General features: G+C 42.0%; 1 protein-coding gene across 3 annotated transcripts in view; it reads left to right on the forward strand.

The window, feature by feature from the left end:
- BLACAT1 (BLACAT1 overlapping LEMD1 locus) overlaps nucleotides 1–15,640 on the forward strand; it is a 178,471-nt gene that overhangs the window by 45,237 nt on the left and 117,594 nt on the right. The window contains exon 1 of one of the 3 annotated variants that reach the window (XM_073615802.1): nucleotides 9,276–9,457. The exons of the other annotated variants lie outside the window; for them this stretch is intronic. Coding sequence (XP_073471903.1) covers nucleotides 9,437–9,457 — 21 coding nt within the window. The 5' untranslated portion in view covers nucleotides 9,276–9,436. Of the gene's footprint in view, nucleotides 1–9,275; nucleotides 9,458–15,640 lie in introns of those variants that run through there. 3 annotated transcript variants of the gene reach the window in all.

A 15,640-nucleotide genomic window follows, 5' to 3' on the forward strand; every position in this document is an offset into this window, starting at 1 on the left:
TCTTGGACCTCTGTTGGACCCCTAGGGATGCTATAACTCTTTAGGTCAGCCCATTTCTGACATAAGGTAAAGTCACTGATGCGCATCACAAGTCAAAGCACTGTAGAACATAACACATTTTCCTTTGCCTCCTTTTGGGCAGTCATTTCACAATGACAGTCCGGACCATCTTCCGTTATCTGTGCACTACTAACTTCATTCCCTTGTACACAAGTCATTTTATATTGCAGCTAGAGCAAGAAAAAATCCCCCCGCTTTTTGCTAAATAAGTTTACTATGACTACTGGAAAGATCAGGCACATGCTTGAACATAGTAAAACAAAGTTTGAATATGATTCCTTCATGGGTCTCTTGGGAGTCTCTAATTTGTGTATACATTGCATCTTCATATCAGAGTCTTTGATAATCTCATCTCTCAGATACTTCAGACTCATCTCCTTTCCCAGTCTGTGTTCCCTCATGAAAGGGAACTCACTTATGCCTAGCTGTTTCACAGCTCCAGATAACATATCATTTCTCTCTGACTGCCTCAGCAGAACTGCTTTTCCACCAAACAAGCAGTGTCTTTTTTCTAGATTGGAGGAAGATTGCAATTTATATGTTGTACATAATACAGTATATATCCCCAACAGCTGCACTGTATACACCACATAGTCTTCATCACTGTACTCTACACATTACAATGTCCCCTCTGCTGCACCCTATACACTCTAGTATCCATTCCTGACCTCTGCACGCAATCCATTACAGTATCCTGACTGCTACACTCTATACACCACATCCTGAATGCTGCATTGTATGCTGCATTATATACACAACTGTTTCCTGACCCCCTCCATGTGCTATGTTATATGCTTTTGTGCTTTTGTCAAGGACCGCCCAGAGCCTGCATCCTTTGGTGTTGTTGGAGTGGTGGCGGGAGGCTTGGAGAGGAGTGGTTGGGATTGTCTGCAACATATTATGGTGTGTGTTACATAGTCCTGATCAATGTGTTTGTTGTTTGAACAGTATCTGGTTGGTAAGCAGTTTCCAAACATTTTGATGAAACTCTTCTTTACAGTAAGCCTAGGCAAATGACATTGAGAGGTGGATTTACTAGGCAATCAGACTGCGCACTTTGGGGGTGCAGTTGCACTCATTATCCCCATAGCTTAGCGAATGTGGTAAATATCTGCTGATTCCCATCATCCAATCATGTAAAAGCAAAAATGCTGTTTTTTTATTTATTTTCCTTGCACCTGATTGGGTAATCTTTACAAAGTGAAGCTTCGCCACATTCAGTATGCTCTGGGGAAAATGAGTCCAACTGCACCTGCAAAGTGCACAGTCTTTAGTAAATCCATCCCATGTGTGTCTGTGAAAGTCTAACTTGTTGGTCAGTAATTGAGGAGTGTTTTGTTGGTGCAAGGACTACTGCATATGTGTTTGGTATATACAAGGAACAGACTCAGACCTCTTTTAACATTGTTTATTTAAGCCACTCTTATTGTTAAACATAGTCACAATCTATCCATATCTATTAAATCTATCTGTGGCATGTTATGCAGGCTGCAAAACTGCTTCATCGTTGTGCCCTAGGACTTTCTTTATCCTTGCAAGGCTCCTGATGATCACCGATAACATGTCAGATCAAAATACATTATCAAAGTATAAGTGTTATTAGCAAAATATTTTGACATGTAAGTTCATCAATATATTTTGTGCTTGAATATAATTTAAAAAAAGCAAAAAATGCAAATAAAATATACTATACAAAATAGATTCTCAACAGCTTAGAGTGGAACAAGGAGCTAACGAAGCAAACAGCATTTGTCAGCGTGATTACACCATGAAGTAACTGGTTTGGAAGTAAGAGGAAAAGAAGGTTTCTCAAGTACAATTTAGCAAACCTACAAAATGTGAATAAGATTAGGACCTAGTTTTTCTGCACCAGAAAGCGAGACCTCCAGAAAGTGGGCTACTGAGAGCATGAAAGGCAATAGTTTGGTTATTTTGTTCCCTGTTTTTCTAGGATTCAAAGTATTCTGGCGATCAGCGCTCTAGTGAGAGACTGCAGTAGGTTGAGTACCGTGAGATGCACTCCATGGAGAGTTCAAAGTCAACTGGGTGAAAAATTACACAATGTCAACATTTCTCTCAAAGAAATATGTGGGTCATATACTTGGGCCAATTCACACTATTGTGATGCACCAACATACCGCAATCATGTGAATGGGCCCGCATGTTTGTGGCTTGATATGTGTATCCTGCCATTTCCTCATAAGAATGTGTTACATTGGGCATGACTCTCTTACATGTGGCACATATTTTGTAAGATTGGGACTAGTATATAAGGGCATCTGGTTTAACGCTGGACTAGTGATTTTTAAGATGAATGGATTTAGACCTTGTACACAAGGTACGAAAATTAGAAGGGAAAAGTCGTAAGATGAGCTGTCTGCAGATTTTCGGATGGTTAGTACAGGGCATTCGACAGACGGTTTGACTTTTACATCAGACAAAAGCTGGATGTGCAGGCTATAACATTTTTGTCTGATGTAAACTCAACGTCTGATTTGCGGATGGTCAGTACAGAAATCCGTCACACAAAATTTGAAAGTACAAACACGCATGAATGGAATCAAGGAACGACTGGGAAGAGTTTGGTCTTGTAAACTACTGTTCGTAATCTAGAATTAACATTTGTGACGTGGCAATTAAGGAAATGTCAAAATTCTCATCTTCTTTAATGGGATAATAATGAAGCTGCTTTGCTGGTGATACTGATGTAGTTATGCCAAACATATTTTAAAAGGCATTTGTTTTGTACGATCTGAAAATCGTGAATCAACGCTCAGCAAATTTCTACTAACACGAAATTAGCAGAAGGGGCCCAAAGGGTGGAACTTCCTCTTTATACTCTCATAGTACATCACTACGTTTGTGTTTGTCAAATGACAATTCGCGGATAGTTAGTATGCTAGACACAATCCTGCACACGCTCTTTTGACAAAAATCAGACGATCAGCTGTCCAACAATCAAACCATGTGAACGAGGCCTAAGGTCTGAGATTTAGCACAGAGGATGATATGGTTCTGGGTTACATATATGCCCAGTTTAAGTTGCTGGTCTCTACGTTCTGCTGATGAGGTTACCTCCCTGAATGCCAAACAAGTTTTTGTGCAAACCCCTTTTTTGGATCACTGTTTCTGTAACTATTTGCACTCGAGGGCTAAACATATGCATGCATCATACGTACTAGGGGGAGTACAACTGGGGGAATCAATGTGTTCTGGTAGATTATAAGCTTAATAATAGCATGCAATGCCAAGCTGCGGTTTTCAAACTGAGCAAAATCCTTTATTGTATTAAAAGAGGTATTGACTGCAGAGAGACAGAGAGAGACGGAGAGAGAGAGAATTTTGCCCCTGTATAAATCATTAGTAAGACCTCATCTGGAATATGCAGTTTAATTTTGAGCACTAGTTCACAAAAAGGATATTGGGGAATATTGGGGAACTGGAGAAGGAGCAGAGAAGGGCAACCAAACTGATAAGTGATAAGTGATCCATATAGTGAACTTGGTGTTTAGTTATTCATTTTAAGGTCATAGTGAGGTCATTGTGCCAGACTTCGGACACCCTGACTGAGTATCTCCGCCAAGAAGCTGCTTCCCAAGCTCTGGAACACGAAACCAGTGAATCTGGCTATAGTTACCCCAATAACTAGGCAATATCAGTTTTGGAGCAAGCCAGAATAAGAACTGTTTATTGAACAAACATACACAAAACATATACCCCGCAAGTGGACATCCCCCTCCTAATCATATTAACAATACAAGCTGCACACAGGAATATAATTAAAACAACTGACATATACTATAAACATTACATTAATTAGCCACCCGGACAATCAGGGATCTCATTCCAGGTCAGACTTGCGGACTTCGAGCTCACAAGGTACAATACACATTATTACAAGTATAAACACATCCCTCAATAGTTTGCTAGCAGAAAATAGATGTGTTAATTAGCACAATTAGCAATACTAACAGTGATTTCCCCCGTTTTTTAGCCTACCTAGTAGACAACAGGAGACCCAGGGCTTTCCAGATCTCATTAACCAGCTTTCTGTTCACATACATCAGTAACCAAAACTGCAGCACCTCCATGGTTACCAGAGGACAGAATTAAAATTAGACTTGGGAAACTTAACATTAATAAATCACTGAGACCAGAAGGCTTGCATCTGAGGGTACTTAGGGAACTCAGTCAAGTAATTGCCAGACCATTGTTCCTAATTTTTACTGACAGTCTACTGACTGGAATGGTACCAGGTGATTGGAGAAAAGCCAATGTAGCACCAATATTTAAAAAGGGCCCAAAATACATCCCTGGGAATTACAGACCAGTTAGCCTAACATCAATAGTAGGCAAGCTCTTGGAGGGGATGATAAGGGACTATATACAAGATTTTAGTAACGAGAACGGTATCATTAGCAGTAATTAGCATGGATTCACGAAGAATCATTCTTGCCAAACCAATCTATTAACCTTCTATGAGGAGGTGAGTTGCCATCTAGATAAAGGAAGGCCCGTAAATGTGGTGTATCTGGATTTTGCAAAAGCATTTGACACAGTTCCCCATAAACGTTTACTGTACAAAATAAAGTCCATTGTCATGGACCATAGGATGAGTACATGGATTGAAAACTGGCTACAAGGGCGAGTTCAGAGGGTGGTGATAAATGGGGAGTACTCGGAATGGTCAAAGGTGGGTAGTGGGGTCCCCCAGGGTTCTGTGCTGGGACCAATCCTATTTATTTTGTTCATAAATGACCTGGAGGATGGGATAAACAGTTCAATCTCTGTATTTGCGGACGATACTAAGCTAAGCAGGGCAATAACTTCTCCACAGGATGAGGAAACCTTGCAAAAAGATCTGAACAAATTAATGGGGTGGGCGACTACATGGCAAATGAGGTTCAATGTAGAAAAATGTAAAATAATGCATTTGGGTGGCAAGAACATGAATGCAATCTATACACTGGGGGGAGAACCTCTGGGGGAATCTAGAATGGAAAAGGACCTGGGGGTTCTAGTAGATGGTAGGCTCAGCAATGGTATGCAATTCCAAGCTGCTGCTAACAAAGCAAACAGAATATTGGCATGCATTAAAAAGGTGATCAACTCCAGAGATAAAATGATAATTCTCCCACTCTACAAAACTCTGTTCTGGCCGCACCTAGAGTATGCTGTCCAGTTCTGGGCACCAGTCCTCAGGAAGGATTTACTGGAAATGAAGCAAGTACAAAGAAGGGCAACTAAGCTAATAAAGGGTCTGGAGGATTTTAGTTATGAGGAAAGGTTGCAAGCACTGAACTGTTTCTCTCTGGAGAAGAGACGCTTGAGAGGGGATATGATTTCAATTTATAAATACCATACTGTTGACCCCACAATAGGGATAAAACTTTTTTGCAGAAGGGAGTTTAACAAGACTCGTGGTCACTCATTAAAATTAGAAGAAAGAAGGTTTAACCTTAAACTATGTAGAGGGTTCTTTACCATAAGAGCGGCAAGGATGTGGAATTCCCTTCCACAGGCAGTGGTCTCAGCGGGGGGGGGGGCATCAATAGTTTAAAAAAACTATTAGATAAGCACTTGAATGACCGCAACATACAGGGATATACAATGTAATACTGACATATAATCACACACATACGTTGGACTTGATGGACTTGTGTCTTTTTTCAACTTCACCGACTATGTAACTATGTAACATCTGTCCACTGAGTCCCAAACTGGCAGACACCATCATGGCCTCCTTAATAATGTCCTTTTTCAGTACATAACAGGACATCTTCGTAAACGCTTGTAGCTCCCTCAAATGCCAGGGCCCATAGTCAGTAGGCAAGAGGCTAGCATTCAGTCCCCTCCAAAAGCCCCTGTCCCGGGTGAGTCTGTCACAGTCATTACACAGGACAATGTGTCACACTTTATGTCTGGAGAAAAAAAGATTTCATCTCCATATACAGAAAGGCTTCTTCACAGTAAGAGCTGTGAAAATGTGGAATAGACTCCCTCAAGAGCTGGTTCTAATTGCACTTAATATAACTGGATACTAATATTTAAAGGTAAGTTGATCCAGGGAAGGGAGTTTAACAAGACTCGTGGCCACTCATTAAAATTAGAAGAAAGAAGGTTTAACCTTAAACTATGTAGAGGGTTCTTTACCATAAGAGCGGCAAGGATGTGGAATTCCCTTCCACAGGCAGTGGTCTCAGCGGGGGGGGGGGCATCAATAGTTTAAAAAAACTATTAGATAAGCACTTGAATGACCGCAACATACAGGGATATACAATGTAATACTGACATATAATCACACACATACGTTGGACTTGATGGACTTGTGTCTTTTTTCAGCTTCACCGACTATGTAACTATGTAACTATGTAACATCTGTCCACTGAGTCCCAAACTGGCAGACACCATCATGGCCTCCTTAATAATGTCCTTTTTCAGTACATAACAGGACATCTTCGTAAACGCTTGTAGCTCCCTCAAATGCCAGGGCCCATAGTCAGTAGGCAAGAGGCTAGCATTCAGTCCCCTCCAAAAGCCCCTGTCCCGGGTGAGTCTGTCACAGTCATTACACAGGACAATGTGTCACACTTTATGTCTGGAGAAAAAAAGATTTCATCTCCATATACAGAAAGGCTTCTTCACAGTAAGAGCTGTGAAAATGTGGAATAGACTCCCTCAAGAGCTGGTTCTAATTGCACTTAATATAACTGGATACTAATATTTAAAGGTAAGTTGATGCAGGGAATATCCAATTGGGATATCCAATTGGGATAAGGAAGGATTTCTTCTCCCCCGCTGGAGCAAATTTGATCATGCTTTATTGTTTTTTTTTCCTTCCTCTGGATCAAATGTGGGTATCAATTGGATAGTGTATATGGGGGTTTTCTAGCTATGTGTGTTGTTGTTTTTTTTTTTTTTTTCTCTGTTTGTTGAACTGGATGTACTTTCTCTCTTTTTTCAACCAGATTAACTATGTCACTATAGGTAAACCGCAGCGCATCGCTGTAAAAGCAGCCCTATACTATTATGGAGTTGGGCAGAAATGTGAATAGGCCAATGCCAACTCTGTAGTGCTGGCTCCTGTCCCATGAAGGAGTGATACCAACTGCCCTCCACCTCTTATCCTGGCTAGTGGTCTCCAGAGTGGTGCCGGCAACAGGAAAGAAGAGATCTTCTGGTCAGTGTGAAGCAATACACTGGGCATTATAGTATAGGGCTGCATTTACACTGATGCGCTGCGGTTTACCCACACCTCAGGTGCAGTGCAGTGTACCTTCAATTATATCCTGCAGGTTTGGTGCACTTCCTGAATGCAGGCATTTTGGTGCGCTTTCAGAAAGCGCACCACACCTGCAGGATATAATAGAGGTCTATGGCAAAGCTTAACTAACCCAGGAACGTCACAGATGCACTGCGTTGCACCCGCGGGGCAAGTAAACCACAGCACATCAGTGTGAAAGCAGCCTTGCAGGGGGCTCAGAACAGTAAGGGTTTGTTTACATTTGCAGTTTGGAGGGTGGTAAAATCCCATATTTAATATCTGTTTTTACCACCACCACCCCAACCCTTTAGCTACAGTGGCCAGGGGTGTACACATGTCACAGCTGCTGCAAGAGTTATATGCCCTGTAATAGTTGGTGGGTGTAGCACCTGCCAAGTATGACCCATTGAAGTGAATGAGGCCATTCTGCCAATGCCCTGCAACCTTGTGCAGTGCAGCAAACAAGGGGTTAAAGCAGGCAGCGCTGTGTTGCTCTTTCACCACTTGCTTTAACCCCTTGGACCCTACAGAAGCACCCAGCAAAAACAACAGGGGGTTTCATGCCTGCTGCGGCATGTATACAGGTTGGCTTCTGGTTCTGTGGCTGATTAAGTTGGTAACTAAACTCACTCGATGCCTTATCTGCATTCAATTATTCTCAGAACCTGTGTAATTCATGTGTTTGGGTTTAAAGGGATGAGGTGGCGACCCTATATGTTTCCCAGTAAACCCATGATTACCATGCAATGCACGTGATTGTGATATGGTAGTAAGGCAATTGAGGTTTAAATCAGGCGTGAGGAGGCGACGCCGGACGACACTGTGCCCGGTGATCTTTGACTTCTCCCATGTTGTTCAGGTAGATTTCCACCTATTTAAGGTTGCCTACCCCTGATTTATACACTTTGGCTGGCATGACAGGTTTTCTTTAAAAATATTCCATTGCATTTTTTTCAGACAAGGAAACTGAGCCAAATCAGTCATATGTTTAAAATATAAATTAAGTGCATATTTTCCTGATTCATTAACTCTGAAGAAAGAAATTAACTCAGAAATAACTATTTACAGTCAACTTACTTATATCTCATTACATGATTCTTGTTCATGTTTCATCTATCTTTTCTTTAGTTAAACCAATGTACCATAGTAGTAATTAGACAGCTATTTAAAGAACACTAAAGTTTTCTATTCAGTAATTGTTTTGTCCTGAATGTTTATAGTTGTTGATTCATACCTTCCAACATTTTGAGATGGGAAATAAGGGACACATACAAGCAAATTTATGTAGGCATAGGACACACCCCCTGCCACACCCCTTAAAGGAGAATTAGCTCCCCAAAAAGGTTAATTAAATCCACAAGTGCTTTTTTTACCACTACTATTCCTTTATATTTGCTTTTAAATGTACAAATGCAGCAATTTAGAATTTTCTTGAAAGGTTTAGCATGGGAAACACTTTTTGAAAGATAAAAGTGCAATTTATATATAACTATATAGATCGGACCAAAATGAGGGACAAATGAGGGGGAAAGAGGGACATTGCTCAAAATCAGGGATAGTCCCTCGAAATTAGGGACAGTTGGGAGCTATGGTTGATTTGTTATAATGTGTGTATCCTTCAAAGAAGATTCTGCAAAACCATAGCAGGCATATGCAGATTGGAGGGGGGGAGTACAACACGTGTAGCAGGTGCAGGGTTTTGTAGCTGCTACATGGTTTGATTGGGAGGTGTATAGACAGGGCTCACATAATAGCCTGTTGCATTTTTGTTTCACAGACGAGAAACAGCTGAATAGGGCCTTTGTTAACTGGCTCCTTTAGGAATAGAGAAGGCGAAATACCTGACCCCCCTTACTAATAGCTCTGCCTCCCCAACCCTCCACTCCCCTTTCAATCTCAATCTCTTCATCCATCCCTTTCATGCATCTCATGTTCACAAGAGTCATTCTAGTCTTGGTGATTTACTTTCTGGGAAGACAAGAAGAGCATGCATTGGAATAAGGAACAAAAAGCAATAAGAAAAGAGACATAGAATAAAAATAGGATCTTTACGGTATTAAAGTGTGCACAGATATGCAAGAACGAACACTTTTCTGCTTTGCTCGATGAGTGATGAAGAATGCACTGAAACAGGTAATGCTGTTGATGACACTTTTCTTTGGTAAAGCCACTGGAGTCTACTCATGAGCTTGAGTCTTCAAGAAGTTCTGAGGCCTCTGATACAGACAGAGAACAAGTTTTGCAGATCAGCAGAGGTTTCTAGTTGTATCCTGTTTTTTTAGAAACACTATGTTTCAGAATACTGGGTTGTATTATGTGAGAGGTAAGCAGAGAGGAACATAGAGGAGTTACTCTTTCTTATTTTGCTGCCATTATTATTGGGTTAATGTTCTTTCTTTACTGTTAGAAACAGAATGTGCGTTCCCAGCTAAAACATTCTCTATTACTTTGTCTTTTTGCAGCTAGTACACAATCTAAGAATTGTTAACACAGGCAGTCTTTTTGTTGTTTTTGCTGTTGTACTGACAACTTAGATAACTGAAACAAAGTTCTCTATAACAGTGTTGTCAACATTGGTAATAGGGACTCGCCGCACAGGTGGCACTATTGCTTTCTTACACAATCCGCACAGGTGGCACTATTGCTTTCTTACACAATCAATATCTGTTTAGGCCAAGTCTAGGCTGTAAAGGAAGAACTGGGATGTCAGCAGTCTATTTAGCCTCATCTTAAATATTGATAGTAACTATTACAAAAACACAGTAGTTGTGTGGTGAGTGTGTTTTTTTTTTTTGTGTTCAGCTTTATTTCACACACACACTTCTCATACCTTTTTTGTATGTAATCCTAATGCTTCTAACATTCTAGTGTGGGTTGATATATGTAATCCATACAACAGTTATGAGGAGTGCAATGCATGCATTTAACATCTTTGTATACTTCAATAACCAAATCGCCAAGTTAAGACAATGGCGGTTTCATGCTCCATGTAAAATTGCTCATGCTTAAAATTTGCAAACTCATGTAAAATTGCAACACATGCATTCCAAATAACCTTAATAGTGATTTCCCTTTGTCTTGTCCATTTACTTTTAGTAAATCAGGCCCAATGGATTTTTTTAATAAAGGCTCCGGCTGCAACCCTGGAAATGGGCTTCTCACTGTGGCCAACAGTTTTGACAATGACACAAATATTAATTTTCACAAAGTCTGCTGCTTCAGTGTTTTTAGATCCTTTTTGTCAGATGTTACTATGGTATACTGAAGTGTAATTACAAGCATTTCATAAGTGTCAAAGGCTTTTATTTCGCAATTACACATACAAGTTTATGCAAAGAGTCAATATTTGCCGTGTTCACTCTTCTTTTTCAAGATCTCTGCACTTCGCCCTGGCATGCTGTTAATCAACTTCTGGGCCACATCCTGGCTGATGGCAGCCCATTCTTGCATAATCAATGCTTGAAGTTTGTCAGAATTTGTGGTGGGTTTTTTGTTCATCCGCCCCTTGAGGATTGGCCACAAGTTCTTAATGGGATTAATCACTGCCCGCAATATATTGCAGAATGACGGCCAGAAAGTGGTTTCATTATCCTGACAGGGCATCATATGACGTCCAGCAGGATGAGCCGCGATCGTGCGTCCATGGGGCTGCGCGGCAATCGGTGATGTGTCAGTCTGACACACCGCTTCTCCGATCTAGGTAAAGAGCCTCTGACATAGGCGCTTTACCATGTGATCAGCTGTGTCCAATCACAGTGCAAACAGGAAGAGCTGTTTTTTGGTTTTCCTCCACTCCCACTGACAGACGCGAGTAGAGGAGAGCCGATCAGCTGCTCTCCTGACAGGGGGGGTCTGCGCTGATTATCAGTGCAGCCCCCCGAGGTATGCCCACCTTTGACCACCAGGGATGCCAATCAGTGCCCAATAGAGGTGCCAATCAGTGCCACCTTATCAGTGCCTGTCAGTGCAGCCTCATCAGTGCCCATTAGTGAAAGAGAGAACTTACTCCCTGGGCTGAAAAGCAACCCCATTCATGAATGGTCTCAGAATGCTTTGCTGTTGGCATGATACAGGACTGATGGTAGCGCTCACCTTTTCTTCTCCTGACAAGGTTTTTTTCTGGATGCCCCAAACAATCAGAAAGGGGAGTCATCAGAGGAAATTACTTTACCCCAGTCCTCAGCAGTCCAATCCCTGTACCTTTTGCAGAATATCAGTCTGTCCCTGAGGTTTTTCCTGGAGAGAAGTGGCTTTTTTGCTGCTCTTCTTGACACCAGGCTATCCTTAAAGTCTCCTGTTTGCTGTGTGTGCAGATGCAATCACACCAGCCTGCTGCTATTCCCAAGCAAGCTCTGCACTGGTGGTGCCCCGATCCCACAGCTGAATCAACTGTAGGAGACGGTCCTGGCGCTTGCTGGACCTTCTTGGGCACCCTGAAGCTTTCTTCACAAATGAAGAGGAACTTTGCAATCAATTGCAATTCATCTGATCACTCTTCATAACATTCTGGAGTATATGCAAATTACCATCATAAAAACTGAGGCAGCAGACTTTGAAAATGAATATTTGTGTCATTCTCAAAACATTTGGCCATGGCTGTAGAGATGGGCTCGGGCGTGTTCGGGATCCTAGTTCCAACCCACCTGTCTGATCCCGCCAGGAAGCCGACCAGGACCACCTTTAATATTGATTGGACCCTGGGCAAACATTTTCTTTGCCCCCCCCCCCACTCAAAATCAGTTTACTGTAGCAGATCAGGCAGTGATTGTGATTGGGTGCCAGAGGCTACAGCACATCATTACCGCTCACTGACTGGATGCTAGAGGTTACAGCGCATATTACGACTCACTGATTAGTTGCTAGGTTACAGCACATAATTTCTGCTTTCTGATTGGTTTCTAGAAGGTACTGCACATCATTACTGTTAATCAATTGGTTGCTAGAGGTTACATGCTTATTGCTTACTCATTGGTTGCAAGAGGTTACTGTGAATCATTACGACTTATTGGTTGCTAGAGGTTACAGCACATCTCCCCACTGCCTGCACACCATGGGCTGGGGAGGTGAGGGGACCCACCAATAGACAGAAAATGCCTAGAACTTGCTATTGGCAATGAATAGAGAACACAACTATGAAGGTTAACTGAGTGCAGGTAGGCAAAGAGTCCAATGTGAGCAGTATCCCAAAGGACAGGTTCCCAGAAATAAATGACTAGTCATGCCACCTGCAGTAGAGCAGTGTTGAGGGGTGAGCTACATACAGAGTGCAGGATTAAGGAGTGCGCTTTGTATGGAGTGCAAGGTTGAGTGGTACGCTATGTAAAGAATGCAGGGCTGAGAGGTGAGCTACGTACCGAGTACATGGTTGACGGGTATGTTACATACAGAGTGCAGGATTGAAGGGTGCGTTACATACAGAGTGCGGGGTTGATGGGTGCGTTGCATACAAAGTGAGGGGTTGACGGGTGCGTTGCATTCAGAGTGCGGGGTTGACAGGTGCGTTGCATACAGAGTGCGGGGTTGACAGGTGCGTTGCTTACATCCAAGTCCCCCCCCCCCAAGTACCAAGCTTTCCTTCCCGTGATTCCAGTTTAAAACCCCTAATTCAATACATAGCATTCCTTGGCACCAATCCCAATCTCCCTTCAATACATAGCAGTCCTCCTGCACCATTCCACCCCCCCCCCCTTTCAATACACAGCATTCCTCAGCACCAATACCACCCTCCCCCACCTTCAGACACCATTACCTAAAAACCATCAGAGCGGGGTCAGGCTGCACAAGAGAAGCTGCAACATGCATGTCCATGGAGGAGCTTGTTATCCCCCGCCCCCTTCCTCTGCTCTCGTATACAGCTCAATGTGTGTAGAGCAGAGAGGGATGTGAACGGTAGCCGGGAGAGGAGTGCTGTCACTTGTAAATAGGGAAGCAGCGCTTCTGTATTAACAAGTGAGCAGTAGCAAGCAGCTGAGCTAGCAAAGTAACATGCTCTGGAGCGGAACTCCGGCTGAGAAAAAACCCAGCAGGCAGCGTGGACTCCAGGGGCAGCTCAGCTGCTTTGGGGCCCTCCTACAATGGTGGGGCAGATGCCCCGTTCGCCCTGCGTTAAAGACGGCCCTGAAGCCGACACTGCACACCGCTAATCTCAGGCAGTGAGACATTTCCTGGTCTGCAGCTGCACAGACCGGGAAATGTCTCACTGGCTGTGATTAGCGGTGTGTAGTGTCGGCTTCCTGGCGGGATGGAACTAGGGTCCCGAACATGCCCGAGCACATCTCTACTTGCATGTGTTGGGGATGAAACACATAAGGATTGGTTTACTAAAGGCAAATAGGACTGCTCACTTTACAAGGGGAGTTTTCCCTTAGCTTAGAAAATGAGGTGAAGCTCTGCTGGTTTGTCATACAATCATATGAAAGCAAAAATACATTTAAAAAAAAATTTCCTTACATGTGACTATGTGCTGTTTGCAAAGTGGATATTGACCACATTCACTAAGCTATGGGAAAACTCTCTTGCAAAGTGAGCAGCCCTATTTGCCATTAGTAAATCAATCCTCCTGTGTTTCAGTCCGAACACATGAAAAGTTCATTGCCAGGGTTCCAGCTGGAGCTTAAGTTGACCACTGCCATTCAAAAAATGTACTACAAAGCTAACAGTGTCCGTACTGATCCTGTAACAATATTTTACATAAGCCACAAAAATATTTAAAGGTGTTTTAAACAGTATCACAAATACAATAAATAAATAAAAATTATATCTAATATTGTTAACATGGTTTCCTATGGAACATGTTCACATCAATGCATTTTTGTACCTCTGCATTTTTTGCAAAGGGTCAGGGACTTTTTTTCATGCAAAATGCAGCGTTTTGCATGTAATAGAATTCAATGGACCAGCATCAAAAATGCAAGTACAGCGTTTTTATAGCGTTTTTACAGCATTTTTGCTGCATTTAGCGTTTTTGGCGTTTTTGTTTTTGTTTTGTTTTTTTTTTAGACTGTATACAGTAAAAAAAAAACTGTAAAAAAAGAAAAAAAAACGCAAAACGCCACAAAAACGCAGCAAAAACGCTGTAAAAATGCTGCTCAAAAACGCGGCAAGCACCACAAAAAACACTGCAGAAACGCTCAAAAGCAACATGCATAGATGTGAATCAAGCCTAAGGGACAGTTCACACCAGATGCAGTTCCGTGCAGTTCCATACGTGTTTTTCCGCACTAAAAATGCCTGCACAGTGTTTTCCATGTATTCCAATGGCTCTAGTTTACACCATGCAGTCAGTTTCCGGTGCAGAAACTGACCGGAAACTGACTATAAAATCAGGCTGTGATGTTACTACACATGCACGTGCATTGCCAAGGATTTTGGGATATGTGATTTTTGTATTCCCCATTTTCAAGCCATATGTTTGTAAGTGTTTTCAACCGATTTTAATACATGTAGATTTATACTATGGGAGGTGCATTTTGCATTTGTATTTTGATTACATGCTGATTTTTTGCTGCTCAAATATTGAGGGAGAGATTTTGGGAGGCGAGTGATTGCCCCAAGTGCCACAGTGTGGAGGAACAACCTGTTTAATATAAATGCTGTTTACGAGTACTCAGAGTACTCTCTCGGTGGAGAACACGTGGTGAGAGTGGAATCACTGAGTTACCTTTCCACACAGTCTATTAGGTTTGCTCTTTTGAGGACTAGTATTTCATGTGGGATCGCCTATTGCTTCAACTAAATGTATTAATCGGTTCTACATTATGGGAAATATTATTTGCATTTTATTATATGCATGATACTGCTACTGAGTGTGGAGTGAGAGATGGGAAGGCAAGTGATTACCCTATTTACCACAGTGCAGAGGAGCATCTTGCTTGACACAAAAGCTGTTTGTGACTTCTCATGTGGAGGTCACATATGCTCTGGCCAATCGCATGCCTCCCTAATGGTATGACATGATGAACAAGTATCTGCCTGCAGTGGCAATATATATATATATATATATATATATATATATATATATATATTTATATATATATATTACACACACATACTCTCACTGGCCACTTTTTTGGGTACACCTGTTACATAGTTACATAGTTACATAGTAGGTGAGGTTGAAAAAAGACACAAGTCCATCAAGTCCAACCTATGTGTGTGTTTATGTGTCAGTATTACATTACATATCCCTGTATATTGCGGTCATTCAGGTGATTATCTAATAGTTTCTTGAAGCTATCAATGCTCCCCGCTGAGACCACCGCCTGTGGAAGGGAATTCCACATCCTTGCCGCTCTTACAGTAAAGAACCCTCTACGT

Source organism: Aquarana catesbeiana, linkage group LG02 (assembly GCF_042186555.1).
Source record: "Aquarana catesbeiana isolate 2022-GZ linkage group LG02, ASM4218655v1, whole genome shotgun sequence".
Taxonomy (NCBI): Eukaryota; Metazoa; Chordata; class Amphibia; order Anura; family Ranidae; genus Aquarana; species Aquarana catesbeiana.